Raw genomic sequence first — 25471 nt, 5'->3', positions numbered from 1 at the left:
TTTTAGTACTTTTGAAATTTTTTGAAACGTAACTTAAATAAATATATGGGACAGAGTATTTATATGCAGTGCTAAAGAATTGCCTTGCCTTCTTTGAAATTGAACACAAGTAGAAAAATATAAAGAAATTGTAAAGACATGGAGGACAATTACTTAGCATGAGTTGTGTACTGTATTATTGATCTGCCAGTCAACAATTTATTTTCATGCTCCCCTCTGTAGTGCCGGGGCAGGTGCTGGAGCAAATGACGAATCTCCGAAAATTCCTGCAATTTATAGCCAGATGATTGTCGAAAATGAATAAGTTTCATGTGCAAAGTACAGTGACTGTTATTTTAGCATGAAATAGAAGTTGAAATTCATAGAAATGAATGACTGACAGACCGCATAGAAGAAGGTTTTGAGGAGGTGGTTGTTCTTTTGCAGGGTTAGGATCACTGTTATGAACCCTGATATAGAGTTCTTCACCCATGTACCAGTGCTTCATGTGTTGTGATCTTAAGTTCCACATTCCTGGATTGTCTAAAAATGTATATACTGCAGTCCATCCTCCAGGGTACACTTGAACTGTGGAACGAACAACCGGATCAAACAGATTGTAGGTGCTACGTGAGTCTGATGTCCATTCTCCGTCTCCAAACCTGCATAACGTTTGCATGATTCACAATTATGTATCTGTTTGATTCCTTAAAAGTTTTTTTATTTTGCATGGTAAAAGGTCGTTCTATCTGTTACCAGCTCATCTAAAAGGCCCCAATAGGATCATATAGTTAACACTCTCCCTCACTCGAAAGCCCATTTATGGTTGAAGAGTGGAACACCGGCCATGTCAAGGAACCAATTACTCTAAAACCTTAAGGTGTTAGAGGAAGGTCCCAATAGGATCATATTGTTAACACTTTTATCTTGGTAAGAAACGAAAAGTGTTTACGCTAGGCCACAATTTTTACAATTTATCACTGCAATGAAAAACTTACCCAACCACGTAGAAACCAAACCCATCCAAATGCCAAGAATCCATGACATTTAAGTCATTTCTAAAAACAATTTCATGCCAGCCTTTGTGGATTCCAGTAGCAACAAAAACTCCATATACAGCAGCATCATTGACAGAGTCGATAGGAAACTCATCAAGGTTGTAAACACCAGTTCCGTTGACAAAGTAATCAGCAAGTTTTACTGGTGTATTCGGTGTAAAATAAGATACATTGTTGACTACATAGCGAGGATCACCATTGATAGTAGAGATTGATCCTTCAAGAATAAAGGTTTGTGATAGTGTCACATTTGTTACGTTGAAAGTTCCTTGTGGATTTGGCCTTGCAGCACCAGTAGTCATGTTCCACCTATCCATCAAATATAAAATTGATCGAGTTTGTGAGTACTAAAGCCGAATTAGTTAGAAGCCTATAGCTTTGCAATATTACAAAAGATATGACAATAGCTATTCATTGTAAATAGTGAACATTATTGACAATTCAGTGAAAAATAGTCAAAATTTCTAAAAAATTTGAAATTTAGATTTAACCTGATAGATTTCGCTTGGTCTACAGAAAAATCTATATCAAATGGATCGGGGCCAGTAGGAAGAGGGCTGGCAACCGGTGAGGCAGAATTAGAATAATGTAGCACTCCTTTAGCCACGAGGGCACTGTCATCTGTAGTGTTAAGCATTTTTGGGGAAGCAACAATGTAGTAATCAGCATCATCTTGATTGGCTGTGACAAGAACTGAATAGGACTGTCCAACGTGCACATCAAGAGAGTCCACTGTGATCTGGCTAGTATAAGAACCTTCCGTTTCAACTACCACCATTTGATGGCTCTGTATCCTGAAGTTAAAACTCAATGTTGTCCCGACGTTAGCTACTCTAAATCTGTAAGTTTTTCCTGCATATCATAATGTAAAATTTCAGAATCCTTACTCAATACCAGGCAGAAACATTTTTAAAATATTACAGCAGTATTGTAAGACAAACAAATAAGAGTCCAAACAGAATGGCCAGCTACATTTTAATACCGGAATGTGATCAATAAAGATTAATCACGACTAGAGATGCCACTAACCCTTTGTTACGGTGAATGACTCGGAACTTTTTGAATTCACGTTCCCATAAGGCCCTTTACCGTTCATGAGAAGAACATCAGGAACATTAGCAGAGGACATCAGATTGCTTTCCACAGCTGACCTTAGTACCTGTTATAATTGCATGGTAAGAAGAAGAGGATGCGGGTATATGAAAATCTGATGAATATCTTAATTAGCTTTATTTACGTTAAATAAATGAATATCAGTTTCAATCACCTTGTAGTCTGTAAGAAACCAGTCACCAATGAGGAGATCAAACTCTGCTTCTGGTTTGGGAAATGGAACGCTAATGACAATTCGGTTATTAATTCGAAGTGGTCCAAAGCCTCCAGCAACCTTTTGATAATTAATTGACGGAAAGTATGTAAAAGTCCCAATCTGATCTTTGGTTTGAAATACATATGTCCAGTTTGTTCCTGGTTGAATTGGGCAGTTTGTCCCAGATACTCCGTCTTGCCATGAGTTAAGCCTCTGTTGTATGCCACTCCTGCAAAACCCTTCAACTATGTAACATATTGAATGGATCAATAGTACACTCTTTATATATCTTTATATGAATGCAGTTTTTTTACAAGGATTGGTTTTGCCATCCATAAAGGGCCAGCGGAGCAGCTTGCTGCTCCCTTTCCTTCCATCTTGATGTAATATTTCAGTAACATCAAATATGTCTTACTAATATTTAACCCTTAATTGATCTGACTGAGGAGTTTGATGAATTACATAGTCTTAGCAAAATCAAATTAAGGCGTAAATGTTTATCAGTTCAACAGACATATATTATACTTAATTTAAAATCAGTTCAACAGACATATATGCCGAGAAGTATCTCAAACTTTGTACCATGTAATAAGAAGTGGCTCATCCACATTGTTAAATACATTCACACGTACAACATCATTAGTGGTGGCGTTGATGAGGGGTCCTGGAAACATTCCATTGATGGTGATAACCTGTAAGCGCACAATGTTTTTGCACACTTTCAGCAGGGAAAGCTCAACGATATAATGTAATAGATGTGACCTGATTACTTACAGGCTGAGATGACGTGAAGGGGTTGATCGTCGTGTCAACATCAACAACCCATTCCAGAAAGATATCAGCACTATTGGCTCCGGAAAGAAAGACAGCCAATAAGGTCATAAAAGCTGATTTCCACGGGAAGACGCCATAAGATGCCATTGCAAAGTCTAAAGCTGCAATGAGGTCTTTTTTTTTGTGCCTCCTGGATCACACAAATAAATGCATAAACAAGTAAATCATTTCAAATAATATAGCTAAGAAAAATAGCCTGCATGAGACAACAGTGAGAATGGTGAAAGTTCCTAAGAAAAGAACAAGAATAGTGAATAACAATGGTTGTTGACACATTCACTGCTGTCATTCATTTTATATGATAAGCCGGCGAGTTAACTATGAAAACATGATTTCCTTACTTACCACACATATTTGACCGAGCAATTGCAGCCTGCCTGGCTTATGACATGGTCTTGACTCTTGAGCACAATGAAAAAATGTGAGCAAGTCGACTATCGAGAAGAACCAAGTGACAAATGTCTGCTACTCATAGCTATGATCTCCAAGACTCTTAAGAGGAAATGGCACAAGCGTCAGTTTAATTGGTGCATTAACCAGAGACAAAGGAAAAAATTATTGTATATATCATAGAGGTGAAGTTCTTCCACTGAACTTCAAAGTTCCAAGTCCCAAATTCTTATCCAAAACATCACATTTTTTGTTGAAGTATCATCCCAACTTGTAAGAGTAAGGTAAAGTCTCTACGTATCTCATCCTTTTATCCTGCAGTATGTTGTCATACACTAATGAGTCAGTTTGGATCATAGAGTTTTAACCCCATTAACAGAAATGAGAAGGAAATTTCAATACAAAAATGTAATACAATCTCATTTACATTTTCAATAACCGCGGTTAAAATCCATTATTACTCTCAGGTCTCAAGTAGTCCCAAACAAACTTCAATATCTAGTCACCAATTCAAATTACTCAAATAGTAAATTCTTCCCGACTGATCTCTAATCAAGATATACAGAGAAACAATGCATATTGCATACATTACACCACCAAGCAGCAAATAAACAATGCATACATGACACCACGAAGCAGCAAGGTGTAAAAAATTAATGCTATTTTACATATTATTCATGCTTACATCATACACGACCATTTAGTACAGATTACAGAACTAATGTTTGTGAACATCTACATTCATTCAAAAGGGCCATGTGGTGTTAACACATTGCTTATAGATTCAACAAATAAAGAACAAATTACAGATTATCGCTAATATGTGAGCCCCTTCATCAAGAACTTTTAATATACAAGATTGCATCCCTCTAGGTTTTAGGAAGACCGAATCGTCATGCACTATGTCCAAGGGATATTTATGAGATTCTGATCTGACCATTGGAGATGTAGTTGATCCAGAAACTCTCACTACAAAACCGATTTCAAATATCGATTAAGAGCAGCAACTTTTATTATGTTTTTCCTGGTAAAATTGCTCCTGTTTCAAAATCTGCCGCTTCACTACCAAAGATCCTTGCTCCAACAGACTAGGTCTCTCCAGTATCTGCAAGCTCACTATGGTTATTAAAATAAATACAATCCCCTCATATACAAATATACTAAAATAATGCACAACCTATCACGGATGATATGAATTTTATTAAAGTTCAAATGTTTAATAATAGTAAATTACTAATAGCTAGAGGCATTGAAATGCAACTGAGCTTGGACATTGACATTGGTTCTAACTATTGACGTTATAATTTACCAAGGATACAATAAATAGTGTCACCTATATTATAGATTACATGAACTTGGATCCTTGTGAGATTTCCGAATCTGAAACTTGACCATCCAATAATTGTATACTTGAATGAAGAGTGAACGACACGACATGCTGATCTGATCTATGTAGTCCCTGTATTAAACTACCCGCTGATAAAACTTGAGGATTATTGTAAGGTTTTATTTACTGAAGAAAGAGAATGATAAGCTAGAAATAGACTTTCGATATCAAACTCTTATATTAAAAAAATTGAGCTCACTTTCCCAAATAATTAATAGAAGGTACTTCAAGATAGTCAGAATTAAGTCTTCAAGATAGAAGTGAGGTTGTATGGGTGTGATTATGATCATCTGCTTTAGATAATCCAGAGCTCAACAGCTTTTGATAACAATTCTTAAGCAGAAGTTTTTACTCAGATTAAGTACCATAGACTTTGGATGTTGTCCATATTTAGTATGACCTTCATATAGTGACTCTAGAATGTGGCTGAAAAAGTACTTTAACACAATTGTCCATAATTAACTTTGCAAAGTCATAAATAAAAACAATCTCGGAAACAAAGGTAGCTACCTTTAAAGTGAGATCTTTAAAGCACTGCTGCACATTTTCCCTAGTTTTTGCGCTACATTCATAAAATATACATTTGTGCTCCAGAGCCAGAGCCATTCCCTCTTGTCTTGTTACAGCCCTTTCACTATCCTGTAAAATAACAGATGTCACTCGCGGAGATAAAAAATGTAACCTTATATATACTACAGCTTCCACCGAAGTGGCAAATGTTTGATTTTCCTTGCACATCAAGGTAGCTTTTATAATGTAAGAACAGCATGTGCTAGACATACTATGGTAAACATTCAAAAAAGAATTCATGAATGATAATTTAGGTATTTTATATGTTATATGCCTAGGATAATTTATAGAAGACAAACATCCTATGCAACTAACCCTATCAACTTTGTTGCCAACGAGTATCTTGATACATTCCTCATTCGTAGAGTAGAGATCTACTTCCTTTGCCCATATTTTTGACAAGTTTGTAAAAGTCTCTCGCCGCGTTACATCATAAACTGTTGGAAAAGGTAAACAATAAACTCAAGTTGCTTAACGACAAGATAGTATGACAAAAGCATCAGAAATATTATTTATAAGACAGTCTTCTGGTTAGCAGAAGTGCTTGTATGCAGGTAAAATTAAAAACGTAATAAGAACTTGTTTAAGGAGATAACAGGAGTTGTACATTTTTAAAAGATACCCTGCCTTCTGCAAGAGTGACCGCCCTAAATGTTTTAGTGAGTGGGAGTTATACAATGACCTAAGATCAAAAAACATTTACGTTTCGTATTGAAACCTAACAAAAAACACAAGGAGCAGAGTGTATAACTCTATCCATCTCCCTTCTTCCTTAAAAATGATAGGAAAAAGAAAGGTTATGCCGGAAAAGGAGTATGGAAATAACCGATTAATGCAGTGCTGGTCACTATAACACACCATGTTAGGAGTTCATACAATTCTCGCAAGTAGATTCTAAAGAAGACAGTCGAATATACAATGACCTTAAGTACAGGTCATCATCAAAATTTTTAGACTCTTCTCCAATTTCAGGATTATTAGGACCTAACGTCCCAGAATAGGAAAAGGGAAGCCAGGCAGCCAGCTAAAGTTTGTAAGTGATAGGAAACTATAATTTTTGAATGATTTCACTCTATTATGTCCCATACAAAAACTCCTTCCCAGTTACTATGTAAGCTACTAAAATATTATTTTTGCACTGAATATAACATCTCCTAGGTTGATGGTTGTATACCCACCATGCATTTCAGTCCTGATACTATAGCTCTATTGTATTGTAGGATTGACCAGGACCATGTTCGGATAGTCAAACAATGCAATCATTCTAATATAACTTTGAAAGACAAATATGGTTCACATTAAAAAACAAATGTATGAGAGAATAAAACATGAACTGTAAAAAACTCAAACTTTCATATGATTATTGAGGATTGTGTAGATTTACTCAAACACTTTGAGGAAGTGTTAGTGACTTTTGATCACAGATCTGCGAATAAAGTAGCTCATGCCCTAGCACAGGCTGCTTATTCTATGCCAGATTTTATGGAGTGGTGTAATGTAGCTCCAGACTTTATTTGTAACCTTATTGCTGAAGATTATTAATGCAAGTTCGACCTTTTCAAAAAAAAAAAAAAAACATGAACTGTAAAAGTCCAGCCTGCAGCTTCCAATATGAACAAATGGACTTCTCCTTCTTTCCAGCTATGGGCAATCATATATACTAAACTTTTTGTATGATTATATTATAACTCAATCCCTAATTTAAATATAAGTAAACCGACTGAATTGTTTTCTGAAATCACTGCCCCTTGAATAAATCTGCACAACAAATTATTTCTTATATTGGAAGTCATACCAAGAACGATTCCATGTGCGCCTCTGTAGTAAGAGCTTGTCAATGTACCAAACCTCTCTTGTCCAGCTGAAATCGAAAACAACTGTGATATGTTATGCACAAAAATTACTTAGAAGGAAAACAAAACCATCTGATCACTTAATAATCACTACATGTTTGTAATTTGAGGTAACTTCCTGATTGTTGATGTATGGTAACTACTTACCATATATTTATTAATATGGTTACTTCCTCGGTATCATTAAGAATTTGGTAAGATTTTAGATTTCTTTGCTTTACTATTTTTGCATCTATAGGACCATAACAGCATTGAATAGCGAAGTACATGTCAAGCTTTCTATTATACTTTAATAGAATAAAATTCCTTTGGAGATAATCAGTGATACACCAGCTTGAAAGTGAAATGGCGTCATTTATAATGAGCAACAACTGATTTGGTGGTTCGTATCTTCATAGTTTGCTAGTAATCATGTACAATCAACATGAACCGCTAACAAGCAGACTAAACAGTAGAAGAAAATTACCCTACCATTTGTGAATCAACCGAATAACCGATATGTATCCATGAACTGTTATTTCATCAAAGATTTTTTAACTAAGAAAAGGGTAATTCAAGTTGATCACTTCTAGTACCTGTGTCCCATATGGTTAGTTTTAACCGTTTTCCACCAACTGTAAGGAACTTAATCTTGAAATCTACACCTGAAACGTTAAAAACGTTTAAGAACATTAAGAAAATTGATCTCAAATACAATAAGGAGTCACACTACATGTACTCCTAATTAAAAACTACTTCAAGACAATTGTATACCATTACAAGATGTTCCAAACTACAATTAACAAAAATTTAGCCACCAGTTTATGAAGAATCAAGAACAATTGTGTAAACAAGTGATTCAACTAGGAGATGAAATTCAACCACCTCATTTCAAAAGAACATTTTGGAAATGAAATCGATAACAATAACTAAAAGAGAATATTACACCTAACCAATTTCAAGAATTCCGAAACACAAGACTCGATGTTTTTAGCATGCTAAAAGAAGATACAAGGTTAACACTCATATGCTTCATATGTGGAAACCCAACTAGCAGAATTCAGAAGTACCTAAAAGCAACCTAATCAGGCCTTTAAATTTCTTTTTATAAAAATCACTTTTTAACCTTCAAAAAAAAAATAGTAAAACTATTAAAAAGAAATGAGTAACTCAGGACACCAATCCCCTAATTTCATTTTCTTCTAGCATAGCTCCAGTTAAATTAAACTGAACCCAAGAATTATCTATTAAACAACATAACAAACATGTCTACAAACCAGGATTTCAAAACAGGCGGGACTAAAAAGAAGTATCACACATGAGCCATACATAATTAAAAGAGAAAGGAAGAATAAGAAGCATAAAAATGAAAAGAAAAGTACCTATGGTGGGGGAAAGATCTTGAAGAGAGTATTGAGAATTAGAGATCATGAAACTAAGCAAAAGACTACTCTTGCCAACACCAGAATCACCTATCAACAGTATCTTGAATGAATAATCATAACTACTACTTGGACTTATACTCCCTCCTACTCCATTTCCTCTGCTACTATTACTAACCAAATTCTTGTTTGTTGATGAAGAATCCATCAAACTATGCACACAAAAACTTGTCTCTATTGAGACCAGCTAGCTCTTGTACTACAATTTTGTTTAATTTATTTTGACAAACAAAAAGTATTATGTAACATAAAATGAGATGATTTTTGGGTATAAAAATACAAATGCAAGGGAGGAGAGATACATGCATAGAATAGGAGCATATATAGATAGGAGGGTGATGCATATGTTGTAGACAAATGTTTTCTTTTTTCTAAGGAAACGGTTGTAATGACATGATCTATGTGGGCCCGCATGACCCCTTTTTCAGCATTTTTTGTTTGTCACCATATTTCATCCAAATGGATGTTTATTTTTCTTCTAGGATTTCTTATTTGTTTTACTATGGAGCCGAACTGGCCGTTTCAACATTGTTCCCCCCGTCTCTCTTTTTTCCGGCTGTATATTCCCATTAGCGGCGGAATCGCAGCAGCGGGGACTGAAATAAATTATTATTATTTTTTAATGATTAGTAGAGGTTAAAATATATAATTTTTAGTGAATTTTAACTAGAACTTGATAATTTTTATATGAATATATTATAAAATTTCGGTTTAAACGGAATTTCATTTTAGGTTAAATTCTCCTTGATTTGGGTTAGTCATGCAAATAAATTTAATTTAAGTTGAGTTTATTTACGGTGAAAGGAATTGTGAAAGTGATCTCATTTGGTTTAAAAGATGATGGATACTTTATTCATATTTTATTTAATTTTCAGTTTTTAAAAATAGGAGAAAGTTGAATATTTAACTAGTGTGTGTAGAAGGGCAGGAGTCATAAATTGGGTGGCTTGAACCAAGAAAGTTGATAAGGAAAAAAAGAGAAGAGTCATGCATGCAAAAGGCGAAGCAGTGACACGTACACAGTATAGTGTCAGCTGTCCAAGTTGACTCATCATCTGTTTCTGACTATGACTCGCTAAACATAGTAACGATATAACAATAGACCTAGCAATTCGTTTGTTTCGTATACTTTCGTATTTCGTGTCATAAATATCTAACTCAACCCCAAATCGTTAAGGATCCGTTTCGTATTCATGTATCTTCATTTCGTGTCGTGTTTTGTGTAATTTAAAATTAATAATAAAAATAAAGATAAATAAAATATATATTTAAATATTAACTTTTTATTAGTCGCGTTTTAAGTTAATAAGTCATAAAGACTAAAGCGTAGTCATATTTTATGAAATTTAAATTTGAATTTATTTTGTATTTATATTCTATAAATATTATATGTAAAATATTATTGTAAGATATATGTATTCGTATAATTTTGATAAATTTATTTAAATATTTATTCATTTCGTATACTTTCGTTTCGTTTCGTGTACCAAAGTGTAAACCCAAAACCGTCACTAAATTCATCCATATACTTTCGTGTACCAAAAATGTCAAACCAAATCCGTTATTTTTGTATCGTGTTATTGTGTCGTATATGAAATTGTCGGCTTCACATATTACCCACGTAATACGAAACCCACGTGTTACTGTTTGAATGAGAAACGTATCAACTTCAGAGGATCAGATATCTTGATTACCAACTACTTTTACCTACGGCACCATTTTTATTTTCTATTTGTAAATACATTTTTTTAATAATGTTGTGTTGACGAGGGACACACAAGTCTGGACGATGAAATGTTACCGTATTCACATTCCGCCTGTGCTCAAATTATTCTACTCATTCAGGAAGTACTTCGAATTATCTCTCACTCATTTGTAATTTTTGATAATGTGCAACAATCACATTTTTTCCTTATGCGAGTTAATTTAATATTTAATATTTTAATATTAAATTTCGATTACCATGAGCCACTTCCACCGGATATTAACTTGAAATTATATATTTATTGGGAATAAAATTCCAGAATTTAACTCAAAAAACTTACATGAAGTGATACAAAAAATTCAATAAAAACATGACATGTGATATAGTTACAAGATGTATTTATGTGTTGAAGAATGAGAATAATTTTTTTTACATATATATTAATTATAGAAAATGAACAAATATTTAGTTAAATATGTACATATAATGCTTAAATATAAAATAATTTAATTATGTATCTCACATAAAATTTTCTAAGTTCTTCTATTTGGTAGGGAGAAAATATCATATAAGAAATTAAACTACTTGTTGGGTCTGTGTTTTGGGTAGGTTACTGAAATATGGAGCCTATGGTATCAGTTGCATATCTAAAATAAAGAAAATTTTTGTGACCATCATTATTTTCTAGTAAAAAGTTTTTTTCCCCGATTAAAATAATTTCATTAATAAAATTTCGGAATACAATTAAAGAATATTTTTCATTCAAAAAATTCATCATTTAACCGAATAATACACAAATTACCTCTTTAATGTCTAAAACGGATAATCCACAAAAAAAGAACTCGTTAAAATCTTGTAAGTGGAGATACCGAAAATAAGAATCAAACTCGAGTTGCTTCATTTTTCTATACAATCTCGTACCACTACACCATATTGTCACTTGTGTTTTTTATCATACACATAATATAAGTGTGCTAAAGGAATATGTTATTTAACTTTAAAGATAGATACTTGAATTCCGCAAAAAAAAATGATAGTTACTTGAATATTTGTACAATTAATTTTAAAGAACTGAATTACAGATATAAAGTTAAGCATAATACATAAATGGATTATTATCTTATTTTTTATTATTTTTTAGTTTGAAAATATATCTCATATATTTTTAACATATTTATTATTATAAAAAGTAATTAAAATGTAAATATATAATTTTTAAAGAAAATATTGAAAATAGAATCGCCTATATATAAATAATCTAGATTGGTATTAAATATTGAGATAAGTTCGAATTATAATGAGTCAATGAATTTTAGTTTATTTTGAATTTGAAATCAGAATTTGGCCAATTGTTCAAAAAATACTCGAAATTTGACTACATTACTAGCCGAAAAACATTGTCACATTCTATGTTTAATAAATTTAAATTATAAGTTCGACGAGAATATCTTACCAATAATGTGATATTTTATATCTTATATTAATATAAATTAATGTGTTTGAGGTATTTATAAGATCAAGTCAATTGATTATTTGTATTAAAAGTAGCGCATTAGTGTTTTGGGACTTATCCCAATTTTAAAAATATTTGAAATTTGATATGAGATCTCACGAGATTTGTTAAAACTACGATGATATATTAAATCAATTTATTTTTCATTTTTCACTTTAAAAAAACTAGCATTTTAAAAAGAATTCTTTTAGATAAACAATATTTATTGATCAAGATAATATTGTACAAATATTTTGAATTATTTTAATATTTTGAATTATTCAAATAAAAGTTACCTGTACTATATTGTAGCATTTGATCAATACATTTTATACTATTTCAAAAAAAAATAGATTGTTCAACAATTTAAAGGAATTAACCAGTTCAATTAATATTTATAAAACTTTATCGAATTGAAAAATATTTAATTTTAGGAGAATAGTATACAATATTATCAAATTATTATATGAAGAAATATTAGAGTTGTAATAAAAGAAACTTAAAAATAGTTTAAATAACAATATAATTACAATTTTTCCTTCAAATTCTTGAAAAAATCATGAACATCAATAATAAGTCTTACAATACATAATTTATTTTTATGTTACATGATTGATACTTGGTCGCGTAAAAAACAGATATGGATTGTTTGTCAGTGATAATGTGAATACCATATATAAATTATTACAATTTATTTATTACATAATTTTATTTTTTGAATAATTATAAATACATGTTATTTAAGTAATCAACTGTCTCATTAGATGTTAATAATGATTATACATGTACATAAATCAAATTTTTAGCATATAAATAATTGAAACCATCATAATTTCCTAAGAAATGTAACATACGATAATTCACATGCTAACATAAACACATATAACTTAATCTTATTTTGTTAAGAGTAGTGTAAAAAACTAACATTTTTCCAAACATACATAAGTTAAATTTCAAAAACTAATATTTTTCATTAAAGTCAACTTTTATATTAACAGTAGTATAAATTTTATATTATTTTATATTATGATTGCAAGTAATTCTGAATTCAGTTATTCGTTTTTATCTTTTTAAATTGAGTAAATTAATTGTAAGTTAGTAGAGAACTCAGTAATAATATAGACCAGTTATATAGTTTATTTAAATAAAATTCAAATTTTTTGGTCAACTCTGTATTCAACATATATGTTAATTTTTAACTTTTTCTTTGTAAACATACCAACGACATTCTACATATTAAGTTTATTTGTTTCATTTTAAACATACATTGACTACCATGTTTATATTCATTTATTAAATACAATTATACAACACAAATAAGAATATATATATATATTTCAGCTATATTGAAAACGTTGTGTAATTTAGTATGAAAATGATACACAGATAAATACGTTAGACATTATAGAACTTGTTGTGTGAAATGGTTTAGTATGTAAGCAATAATAGTAGTCAGTAAGAAGCTTTATATGTTAGAAGTCCTTTGTGTTTCTCTACAGTCAGATCTAATGGCGGCAACACACGATATTATCCAAGCTATGAATAATATTCTAATAGAGGATGAAGAAGAGGGTGGCATTGCAATTGATGATTCTGAGGTAACAAAGGAGGACGAGTGCCTATCGGAACTCGATGTCAATCTGTGTCTAGTAGGCAGATTTATCAATGAAGGGGTTGTTGATTTCACAACAATGAAGCATATCCTGACATCACTATGGAAACCTGGTAAAGGAGTATATGTCAGAGAAATTGATGCTAATCTATATATATATATTCCAATTTTATCACGAAATAGATATTAACAGAGTGATAAGTGGACACCCGTGGACGTTCAACAGAAAGGTATTGATAATCACTCGAATGAAGGAAGGAGATATACCCCGAGGAGTTTCTCTAAACAAACTAGATTTATGGGTTTAGGTTTATGATCTGTGTGCCGAACTCATGACAGAAAGAGTGTTGAAGGAGGTAGGAAACTATGTAGGATTTTTCATTGAGTCATGTCCTAAGAACTTTACAGGTGTGTGGCGTGAGTATATGCGGATAAGAGTCACAATAGATCTCTCTAACCCACTAAAGAGGAGAATGAAAATAAGGAGATCAGGTGGAGACTGGTTATGGATTACATTCAAATACGAGAATGTTCCTACATTCTGTTTCATATATGGTCTAATCGGACATTCAGAAAATTTTTGCAGCAGTCACTTTGAAATGGCGAAGGAGGACATAGTTCAACCATATGGGGCATGGATGACAGCTCCTCCTCGAAGACAAACTAATTTGGTGGGATCAAGATGGTTATGAGAGGGTAACGCTGAAGGTGGTGAGGAAGACGGTGACCGGAATATGTCGAGCATGAAATCAGGAGAAAAACAAGGAGATGAGCAATGAACTCCGTACAATCAGCAAGAAAAAAGGAATAACGGAAATCAAAGAGATATAACATATCCTGGAAAAAATATGGGCGACAAGTTTCCATAATGTTACAAGAACTAGACGTAATATCAACCATATTTCGTCTCTAAGAAATGAGGTAGGTCAAGAAGTGAATTGGGTGACAGGGCTGCAAGATACCATGGTAGACTATTTCACTAAACTTTTTGAAGCTATAGAGACAGAGTGGAATCTAATCTTTGAAAATGTGGCAGGAAGAATCATCGGGAACATAATTAATCCATTACAGCTCAGGTAGAAGCCCACGAAGTTATGAAGGCTCTCTTTACCATGCACCCTGATAAATCACCAGGACTAGACAACATCAGTCCTGGATTTTATCAAAAATTTTGGAGCATCGTGGAGGTTGATTTGATTAATCTGGTTCAGAATTTTTTCATGCAGGGTCATTTAGAGAATATTATGGGGGATACAAACATTGTTCTAGTTTCGAAGAAGAAAGATACAGTCAATATGCAGGACTTGCGCCCTATTTCACTATGCAATGTAGCATACAAAGTCATTTCAAAGGTATTGGCTAACAGATTTAAGACAATGTTATCAACTCTCATCTCTGAAAATTAAAGTGTGTTTATCCCTAGAAGATTAATCACAGATAATATTATGATCTCATATGAAGTCATGCACTTTCTGAAGCGTAAAACACAAGGAAAGCTGGGATGGGTGGCTCTTAAATTGGATATGAGTAAAGCCTATGACCGAGTAGAATGGGTTTTTTTATGGAAAATGTTAAAGCAAATGGGCTGTAGTGATGAGGTTATCAGGCTTTTTATGGAATGTGTATGCTCAGCCCAATATCAAATTTGTCATGCATGGAGACATTTTAGTTCCATAAAGCCCACAGGTGGTATCCGCCAAGGAGATCCGCTATCATCATATATGTTTTTAATATGCATGGAGGGCTTATCCACATTAAGTTAGGAATATGAGAAAAGAAATTTATTGAATGGTATTCAAGTGGCAAGGGGAGCACCATGATTAAACCAAATATTTTTTTGCAGACGATACTTATATCTATTGCAAAGCGAAGGAGTCCGAGGTTGAACATGTTATTGACATGTTAAGCATCTTTGAGAAAGCCACAAGACAAAAGGTCAATGTAGAGAAATCGTACATTTTTTTCACTCGAAGTATTGATCATAGTGTCAGAAATGTGATATGCAATATGTTGAACTTTAAGGAGGCTAACAGCGGTACAAAATACCTAGGTCTCCCTAATATCATTAGGAGAAACATGAATGCAGTGTTGGGTTACTTGACGGACCGTTTGAAAGAAAAAGTAGAGGGATGGGATAAAAAAAGTCTATCGAGAAGTGCAAAGGAGATGTTGTTGAAAACTGTAGCACAAACACTTCCGAATTATGCTATGAGCATGTTTTGGTTCCAACAACATTTGTGTAACGAGATGGAGAAAATCATGAATAAATTCTGGTGGAGAGGATCAAAAAAGAAAAGCACAGGGATTCATTGGATGAATTGGGATCGCATATGTGAAATGAAATCTATCGGTGGCCTTGGTTTCAGGAAGCTCCGGGAATTTAATTTAGCCCTTCTTGGAAAGCAGGGATGGAGACTTATGGTTAATCCGAACAGTCTTGTTAGCAAAGTGTATAAAGCAAGATATTATCCTGAAAGCGCTATGTTGACGGCAAAACTGGAAGGCATCCCAAGCTACATATGGAGATCGATCATGGAAGCACGAGTCTTACTCAAACAAGGAGTAGTACGCCGTGTAGGGAAAGACACTGCTATCAGTATAGTGAAGGATCCCTGGTTACCAGACAAAGATCCTTATATTCACATAATCAGTGAGGTTTTTAGGGATAGAACAGTCGATGCCCTGATGGATCAAAATCAAATTAATTGGGATGTTGACTTAATTAAAAAGACATATTTGAGGAAGGGATGCACGACTGATACTGTCAATACCTCTGCAACATGCTGACATGGACTCTTGGTTCTGGAAACATGAAAAGTTAGGGCAATATACCGTGAAATCAGATTATGCCTCAATTCGAGATGCTAAGGAACAAGAAAGCTTGGTGGAAACTAGCTGGTGGAAAAAGATGTGGAATTTAAAGATGCCATTAAAAGTGAAACACATTATATGGAGAGTGGCTAGGAATGTAATGCCAACAAAAGATCAACTGATACTGAAAAGAGTCCCAGTAATAGAGCGGTGTCCCATGTGCGACATTGAGAATGAGACAGTGTATCATTCACTTGTTTCATGTCCTTTTTCTAAATTATGCTGGCACATGTAAACTATTAATGTGGTTGAAAATAGCCAACTATGTTTCAGTAGCTGGATTGCTAGTACGTTGCAGCAGTACAATGCAAAAAAAGCTCAGGAGGTAGTCATGTTATGCTGATCTTTATGGAAGAATAGACACGAGATTGTATAGAATCAACGTGGTTCAGAGGCTTCAGAGGTTTGTAACTCGGCAAGTTTATTACTTAACCAGTGGAAGAATGCTCAAGACAGGTCATACGATATTTCTCTTGGCTTTATGACCAATAAGGACGCCAAGGAGAATTGGGAACACCCATGGGAAGGTACTGTTAAAGTTAATGTCGATGATTCAATTTTTGAAAATCCTGAGTCGTATTGCGTATCCATGATAGCTCATAATTTTAGAGGGGATGTGGGGGAATTAATGGCTAGCAGTAGGAGTGGACGGATAGATCCAGAGATGCCCGAAGCTATTGGCGTCAAAGAAGCATTAATCTGGGCCAAAGAAAAATCTAAACAACCAGTGATGGTGGAGACTGACTGCCTTTATGTGCTTCAAGCAATTCGCTGCTCATCTGTTAATCTGTCCTATCTTGGTAGATTAATAGAGGAATGCAAAACCTTGGTTTCTGAATTAAAACAACGTAACATAACGTTAATGTTTGTCAAATGATCTGCGAACAAAGTTGCTCACTTCTTAGCGAGACAAAATAGTTCTATAGCTGATCGTAGTTGGAGTGGGAGGAATACCTACCCGGAACTCTATCGTGTATTAAGAAATGATCTGAAGAATTAATTGAATTATTTCTTTCCTTGGAAAAAAACCTCGTAAGAGTAAAACCCTATGGGAATAAAACTCAGATAGGTCAAAGAGTGTCTCCTATAAATAACATTTTATATAAATTAATACGATTCCGATAGTTGTAAGAAATTCATCATGTCATCAAAATTTGAAATTAAACTTTGTTGTACTCCGAGATCCCTTATTGGATGATAGTGATACAAAGTCTAAAAAAAGGTACACAATGAGACCCTTCCAATTGTCCTGAAAATAAAGATAAATCAAATAATGAGAATATATTAAAAATTATAAAGAAATTATATCCAATAATAATTTATTTGAACAAAACGAATAAAGATATAATAAGACATTAAAGAAAAAAAAGATCTAATTGAAGGAGATCTTTGGTTAGACACAAAAATTTCTATAATATGGCACAATCAGTCATTAATGACTTATAAATATCCAATAAATGATCAAAAACCATCATATATAACACTCTCATATTGATATAATTAGTCACCTCACATGACACCTCATTCTATAAAAAACAATAACCATTCAATAACCTAGGACATATGTAAAAATAAAATAAAAAAATCTTGCCAATTTAAAAAATACTACATTATTGTCGGTTTTACAACCTTAACGCAAGAGCGCGTATCGCAAAAAGTAGTATAAAAATTCGTTCCCACAAAGACTATTAATAAGCTGTTAAATACCATTTAATATTTTTCTTTCAAGTCAAGTCATATAAAAATCAAGTGAAGTTTTTACTAAATTAACACTAAAGAATTAAACTAACACAAATATTGAATAATAAATTCCAAGAGAATGAAAACTAGGCCTTTAACTTCATCTTATGTTCTTTAACAAGCTTCTTCTTTAACCTCTCTTCTCATAGTCTAATTTCTAGTCTAACACAATCATGTATACACAAGGACCTTCTGAATCTCAAGTGACTAATTTATGCAATAACCCCCATATTCCTATGTAAGATTTAAAAGCTTAAACATCATTAAGTTTCGTTGTAACGCCCTTCAGACCTGGGGTATAAGTCTGGGGGTTACCAGCTAATCACCAACCTGTACAATATTTAAGCAGATATATTATTAGTCCCTTAACAATGCAACAAGATAGGGATGGCAAATTAATCCGACCCGACGGATATCCGATCCGAAACCCGAAGTTTTGGATATACCAAACCCGAAGTTTTGGATTTGGATTTGGATTTCACCTATACCGAACCGATACCCGATCTGAAATCCGAAATCCAATCCAAACCCGATCCGAACCCGAAACCTGACACATTTATTATAAATTATATGTAATATTTTAGATGTGATACATATAATTTACATAGTTTTCTTGTATTATTTAAGTAATAGTAGATTATAATCAAGATTGTCAAAACTTATTTAGTGAATTATAACTTTTTATTTAATTATCAGTTTTTATTATGTAATATGTACTTTGTATATATTTATAAAAATAATAATTTGTGATGAAATACTAAATATTATGTTATCAACATATCTTAGATATTATTAACCATGTCAACCCGTGCAATATAATGTGTTTAATTACTTATTAGTTAATATATTTTAATTTTAGCTATTATATAATGTGATTTATAGTGTTTGTATGTATAAATAATATTAAACTTACCTACATTATTTGGAATTTTGGATACCAAAAAAATGCCCGATCCGATCTGAAACCCGACGGATTTGGATTTCGATAACCCGAAAATATTTGGATTTGGATTTGGATTTTACAATACCCGATCCGAACCCGACCCGTTGCCATCCCTACAACAAGAATTACAGAAGGGGGGTTGAATGGAATTCTTGAAATTTTTTCACAAATAAAATTGTTCTAACTTAAATATATATATATATCAGTGTGAATTGATTTGCAGAGTACGGAATAATAACTTGAAATGAATCAAAACACAAGTAATTAAAAACACAAGTCTTTAAAAACTTTCTGGTGGATTTGAATGTATCCACCAGAGATATATAATATATCAAGAGAACTCTGTGTAGCAATTAGCTCACAGCTGCTTACAAATTGACAACAACTAAGATTGTAGAGAAATGCTAAGAATACAGCTTACAAATGTTTCTCTCTTGGTTGCTTAGTTTTTTGTTCTATTTGCTACTTCTTGGTTTATATCACCAAGACTACAAAGCAATAAGACAAGATAATAAAACAAAATTATCAAGTCTAATACTATGCTACTTCATTACTCTATTCCAACATCTTTGAATATCTTCATAATAGCATGTTATGTCACACACACTGTAGAAGGGGGTTGAATACAGTGTATAGCACAATCAAATCGAATTCAGAACACAAGTATGAAACACATAATAATCTTATTAATAAAACAATATTACAATGGAACCGTTCTCTCTCAGTGATGAACAAATATCACGAGAGCTGCTAGGGTTATAATGAATAATATTCTCGATTAAGATAACACTTATAGTGTAAACCCTGTTAGATATATTTGTGAATGTCTAATATGATTTGTATTTAGTTTTCAGATCTTACTTAACAGGACAAATCAGGACTTAGCTGGAAATCAGTACTTATACTGAAGTCAGAACTTAAGTTGTCAGAACTTAAGTTATCAGAAGATAATATCAGGACTTAAGGAGACGTTCAGATAAGGTAGGCGGCTGATTGAAAGGAAAGAAGATCGAGACTGAAACAAGAAGAGATATGCATGAAGAAGAATTCAATAAGGAATAGAATACTTGGAAGAAAAGATAATTGATTGATATATATTAGAAAGCAGAATTATATTCGATATCAATTAGAAGATTATCTTGTAACTGTGTAGTATATAAATACAGACATAGGGTTTACACTATTTGTGTTATTTTTAATCGAGATTATTATTCATTGTAAGCCTAGCAACTCTCGTGATAATTTGTTCATCACTGAGAGAGAACAGTTCTTTGTAACAGAGTTTATTGTATTGAATAAAATCTGTGTTTTGTTACTTGAGTTCTTATATTTGATTTGATTGTAGTAAATACTGTATTCAACCCCCTTCTACAGTGTGTGTGACCTAACAAGTGGTATCAGAGCAATCTGTTAACATACATACAGTAAAGATCCAAAAACAATCATGTCTGAAGAAGCACAAACTCCAACCAATCCCACCAAAACTGAAGAAACTCCAAAGACTCAAATCCATAATCGATATGAGACTATTAGGGTTCACATACTAAAACCTTCTGAATATCCTAGATGGAAGGTGAGGATGTCTATGTTTCTGGAAGCTACAGATCCAGAATACCTTGACAGAATTAATGAAGGACCACATAAGCAAAGCAGATCAGCCAGCACAGACTGTACCAAAAGAGAAAAGTGAATATACAGCTAAAGATATCTTATCTATTGCAAAGGATGCAAAGGTAAGATATTTGCTGCATAGTGCCATTGATAATGTCATGTCAAACAGGGTAATTAACTGCAAGACTGCAAAGGAGATATGGGATGCCTTGGAGACAAGATGCCAGGGAACTGATTCAATTAAGAATAACAGGAGGACTATACTCACTCAAGAGTATGAGCACTTTGACTCAAAACCTGATGAGTCATTAACGGGTTTATATGACAGATTTGTCAAACTCTTGAATGATCTGTCACTGGTGGATAAGGAATATGATCTTGAAGATACTAATCTCAAATTCCTTTTAGGTCTTCCTGAAAGTTAGGATTTGAAGGCCACAACTATAAGAGACAACTATGCTCTTGATGAAACTACTCTTGATGAAATTTATGGTATGCTCAAGACTCATGAACTTGAGATGGATCAAAGAAGCAAGAGGCATGGGAGAAAGTCAAGGACAGTTGCTCTTAAGGATGAGGAGGAATCCCCTAAAGTGGCTGTCTCAAAGAAAGGCAAAGGAAAGGCTCTCATCACAAAGTCTGATATTGAGTCATCAAGTCTTGATAGTGATGAGGATTCAGAAACTGAAAATCTATCTGAGATGGACCCTGATGAAGAGATGATAAATCTGTGTGCTCTTATGGTGAAAGGAATCACAAAGATTTCATACAGGAAATTCAGAAGGGGAAAGAAGTTTTCCAGGAAAGGTGCAAGTTCTGATAAGAAAGGTTTCAGAAAATCTGAAGGCAAAGGAGGAAAGTCTGACAGAGGAGATTACTCAAATGTCAAATGCAACAACTGTGGTGAGAAAGGCCACATATCTCCTGATTGCAAGAAAGGAAAAAGTGACAAAGGCAAGGCTCTTGTCACAAAGAAGAAAAGCTGGACAAACACTTCAGATTCTGAAAGTGAGGTGAACTATGCCTTGATGGAAAATGCTGATAGCAGTTTCGAAGCTGCTGAGTTAAAGGTACCTCAAATAACTTATGCTTTTGATACTGATAAGATATCTTAAAACCATGTTCATTAGTTATAGAGATCAAACTTTAACATGTGAAAGATTAACTTCTGAAAATCTTGCTTATAAAAAGAAGAATGATTATTTAGAAAAAGAGTTAGTTATGTTCCATCAAACTCAGAAAGATAGAGATGATGCTTTCTATGTTAGAGATGAAGTGCTTAAAATGAATGAATCTCTAAAAACTGAGTTAGAAAAGGAAAGAAAGATTATCAGGACTTGGACTAACTCTGGTAGAACAACTCAGAATTTGTTAAGTAGTGGAAACTGGAAAGAGGGCTTAGGTTATGGAGATGATAAGAATAATAAAGGAACTATAGAAATTGAGCCTATAGTTGTTAAACAAAAGCCAAAGGCAAATCCTGTTAAGTTTGTAGCTGTAAAGTCTGATATTAATAAATTAGAAGTTAAAGAGAAATTAACTTCTGACAAACCAAAATAGGATAAGCCAACCGAAGTTAACATAGGCTTAATGACAAAGAAGCAGCTTAAGCATAAGCTGAAAGATGTTAAGAATGTAAACAAGGTAAAACCACCTAGGAAAAATAGGAATGAAAAGGAAGGTGTGAATAAAAGCAATGATTATAAGCCTGTTCCTAATGCTCCTAGAAAGAAATATTATAACTGTGGAAATTCTAACCATCTGGCTTCTTTTTGCAGGAAGAATAAGAACATAAACTCCTTACCTTCAAAATCAGGAATTAAGAGTCAGTCTGTTAGATATAGGCCACAAAATCCTTGTTTTCATTGTGGTAGTTTATGGCATTCCATTTATACTTGTAAGGAATATCATAGTTTGTACTATGATTATTATCAAATAAAACCTTCTTTAAAGAAAGTTAGCATTATTCCTTCTAGTGTAAGTTGTTATTCCCAAAGAATTAACAATGAGATTTAAAGAAGGGGGGTTGAATGTAAATCTCAAAACTTTTTCAAGTTTTGAGCAGTTTCAAAGGCTAAGTGTTTTGATGAACAGTTGTGTGTGAATTGCTTTGGGCAGGTGCATACAGATATATATTCAAAACACAAATGTAAAGAACACAAAAGCTTTAAAAACTTTTCTGGTGGATTTGTTGTTCCACCAGAGATGTATATTTCAGAAAATCTGTGATTCAAAAGAATTGATCACAGCTGCATCCTAGTACAAACTAGATGATTTTCTCTCTATGTTTTTCTAAACAGCTCTGGAAAATTCACCATCTAATTACTAGCTGCAACTTGGTTTATATATCACCAAGTTTACAAGTGAAGACAAAAGTACAAATACAATTAAAAAGATTCTTCACATGTTTCATCTTCATTTCTCTATCCAATGCAATCTAGGATAATCTGTGAATCTTTGAATACTTCCTTGTTTGCACCAGAATGGAAATGATGCATTTTCTTGATTCCTCCAAGAGGCTACCACATTCCAATTGTCTTTGTCAACCCATGTACCTCTGTCAGCTTATGAATTGTCACTGTCAACATCTATTGAACTGAGCATCCGTTGAAGCTTTCATCCGTTGATGGCTTTATCCGTTGATGCACTAGCAGTTGAAGCTTTATCCATTGATGCATTAGCAGTTGAAGCTTTATCCGTTAATGCACTCATCCGTTAATGGATGTTATCCGTTGAAGCTTTAGAGACATCCGTTGAAGCTTTGTTTCTCATCCGTTGAAGGCCTTTAATTTATCAGTTGATACTTCTTCACTTATACAAAATTACAAGGCATGAAATATTTACAATTAGCCCTCCTATTTACATATCCACTAGTAGTCAACATGACTTATAATTTCCCACAATCATCTAAGAATTATAACTTAAATACAGAAACTGAAATGTGCTACAATACTAAACTTATTTCTAAGTAAAGCTACTCCATCAATGGATAGCCAGAATGGTCTTATCCGTTGAGGCTACAAACACTAGATTTCTACTTAAGTGTTTTGTTTAACTTATCATCAAACTAATACACATATTCCCAACATAAATTCTGATGCAAAGTCTGATATATAAATTATGATAAGAAAACTGTCAACATAAACTCTGATGCTAAATCCGCTGCAAATGTTAACAAACTTAATAAGGCCAAACGATCCAAGCAAGTCTGGGTCCTCAAAACTAATGATTAGTGGTCTTTGTGATTGTTGGGCAACAGGAAAAACATCCTAGTTCTGGACAGTGGATGTTCAGGACATATAACTGGAAATAAAGCCCTGCTATCAGACTTTGTGGAGAAAGCTGGCCCATGTGTTTTTTATGGAGATGGCAACATGGGAAAAACTCTGGGATATGGCAATATCAATCTTGGGAATGTCATCATTGAAAAAGTAGCTCTAGTCTCAGGACTTAAACACAATTTGCTGAGTGTTAGTCAAATCTGTCACAGAGGTTATCATGTAGATTTCTTTGAAGAACACTATGAAGTTGTAAGCAAATCTACAGGCAAAGTTATTCTGAAAGGATACAGGCATGGTAACATTTATGAAGCCAATCTTTCAACAAGTTCTGATAGTTCTGCAATCTGTCTGTTAAGTAGAGCATCAATTGAAGAAAACTGGAATTGAAACAAGAAACTCTCTCATTTAAATTTTAACAATATAAATGAACTTGTTAAGAAAGATCTTGTGAGAGGACTGCCAAAATCAGTATTTGCTCCTGATGGCCTTTGTGATTCCTGTCAAAAGGAAAAACAAAGAAAATCTTCATTCAAGAGCAAGACTGAATCCTCAATTCTTGAGCCTTATTACCTTCTATATGTTGATCTATTTGGTCCAGTGAATGTCATGTCTATTGCAAAGAAGAAATATTCTATGGTCATAGTGGATGAGTTTACCAGATACACATGGGTGTATTTCTTGCACATGGAAAGTGAAACTGAATCTATCTTGATTGATCATGTCAAACAACTGGATAAATTGGTTAAAGACTCTGTGAAAATCATAAGAAGTGATAATGGAACTGAGTTCAAGGATTTGATCATGGAAGAGTTCTGCAAAGACCAAGGAATTAAGCAGGAATTTTCTGCTCCTTGAACTCCACAGCAAAATAGAGTTGTTGTAAGAAAGAATAGAACTCTTATTGAAGCTGCACGAACTATGCTTGATGAAGCAAAGTTACAAACCTACTTTTAGGCTGAAGCTGTGTAGACTGCTTTTTTTACTCAGAATACAACACTTATCAACTAGCATGGAAAGACACCATATGAGATGGTGAAGAAAAAGAAGCCAAATCTGAAGTATTTTCATGTATTTGGATGCAAGTTTTTGTTCTTAAGACTATCCTAAACAGCTATCCAAATTTTATCTAAAAGCTGATGAAGGAATTTTTATTAGATGTCCACTTTCCACAAAAGCCTTCAGAGTCTACAATTTAAGAACAAGGGTTGTCATGGAATCTATCAATGTCTCTTTTGATGATAAGAAGATTACAGGACTTGAAGATTTCAATGATCATGATCAGCTGAGATTTGAGAATGAAGTTTTGAATTCTGATTCTGTAAATCCTGATAGTCTAAATCATGATACTGCAAACTCTGATGGGTTAAACTCTGATGTTATTGAAAATGTGGTGACTATGCCAAAGGAAAATGCAC

The 25471-nt window shown here is 33.3% G+C and overlaps 4 protein-coding genes across 5 annotated transcripts; 2 read left to right on the top strand and 2 right to left on the bottom strand.

Annotated features, from left to right (window-relative positions):
• Positions 1-63: 63 nt before the first annotated feature.
• Positions 64-3902, bottom strand: LOC141705872 (monocopper oxidase-like protein SKS1). Its single transcript, XM_074508740.1, has 9 exons — positions 3526-3902; positions 3121-3310; positions 2929-3038; positions 2305-2575; positions 2067-2196; positions 1529-1889; positions 978-1346; positions 385-641; positions 64-266 (listed from the first exon to the last, which is right to left on the bottom strand). Exons 2-9 carry the CDS (start codon positions 3265-3267, stop codon positions 205-207), a joined length of 1707 nt encoding a protein of 568 aa, XP_074364841.1. The 5' UTR covers positions 3268-3310; positions 3526-3902; the 3' UTR covers positions 64-204.
• A 312-nt stretch (positions 3903-4214) lies between these two features.
• Positions 4215-9130, bottom strand: LOC141705871 (ras-related protein RABC2a-like). 2 transcript variants are annotated; one of them, XM_074508738.1, is made up of 6 exons: positions 8742-9123; positions 7956-8024; positions 7323-7388; positions 5843-5964; positions 5468-5596; positions 4215-4675 (listed from the first exon to the last, which is right to left on the bottom strand). In XM_074508738.1, exons 1-6 carry the CDS (start codon positions 8947-8949, stop codon positions 4565-4567), a joined length of 705 nt encoding a protein of 234 aa, XP_074364839.1. In that variant the 5' UTR covers positions 8950-9123; the 3' UTR covers positions 4215-4564. The 2 variants fall into 2 exon arrangements, with proteins under 2 accessions (XP_074364839.1, XP_074364840.1); XM_074508739.1 differs by having other exon boundaries at positions 4570-4686; positions 8742-9130.
• Positions 9131-13506: 4376 nt separating this feature from the next.
• Positions 13507-16397, top strand: LOC141687015 (uncharacterized). The gene is made up of 5 exons (XM_074492153.1): positions 13507-13723; positions 13950-14281; positions 14837-14962; positions 15089-15230; positions 15454-16397. The coding sequence occupies exons 1-5, from the start codon at positions 13507-13509 to the stop codon at positions 16395-16397; spliced, it is 1761 nt and encodes a 586-aa protein (XP_074348254.1).
• A 1-nt stretch (position 16398) lies between these two features.
• LOC141687007 (uncharacterized) lies at positions 16399-17358 on the top strand. Its single transcript, XM_074492143.1, has 3 exons — positions 16399-16664; positions 16755-16806; positions 16918-17358. Exons 1-3 carry the CDS (start codon positions 16399-16401, stop codon positions 17356-17358), a joined length of 759 nt encoding a protein of 252 aa, XP_074348244.1.
• The last annotated feature ends 8113 nt before the right edge of the window (positions 17359-25471 follow it).

The sequence above is a fragment of the Apium graveolens genome, chromosome 2, assembly GCF_009905375.1.
Source record: "Apium graveolens cultivar Ventura chromosome 2, ASM990537v1, whole genome shotgun sequence".
NCBI lineage: Eukaryota > Viridiplantae > Streptophyta > Magnoliopsida > Apiales > Apiaceae > Apium > Apium graveolens.
The sequence above is the reverse complement of the archived record's forward strand: the minus strand, read 5'-3'. Positions and strand labels throughout refer to the sequence as shown.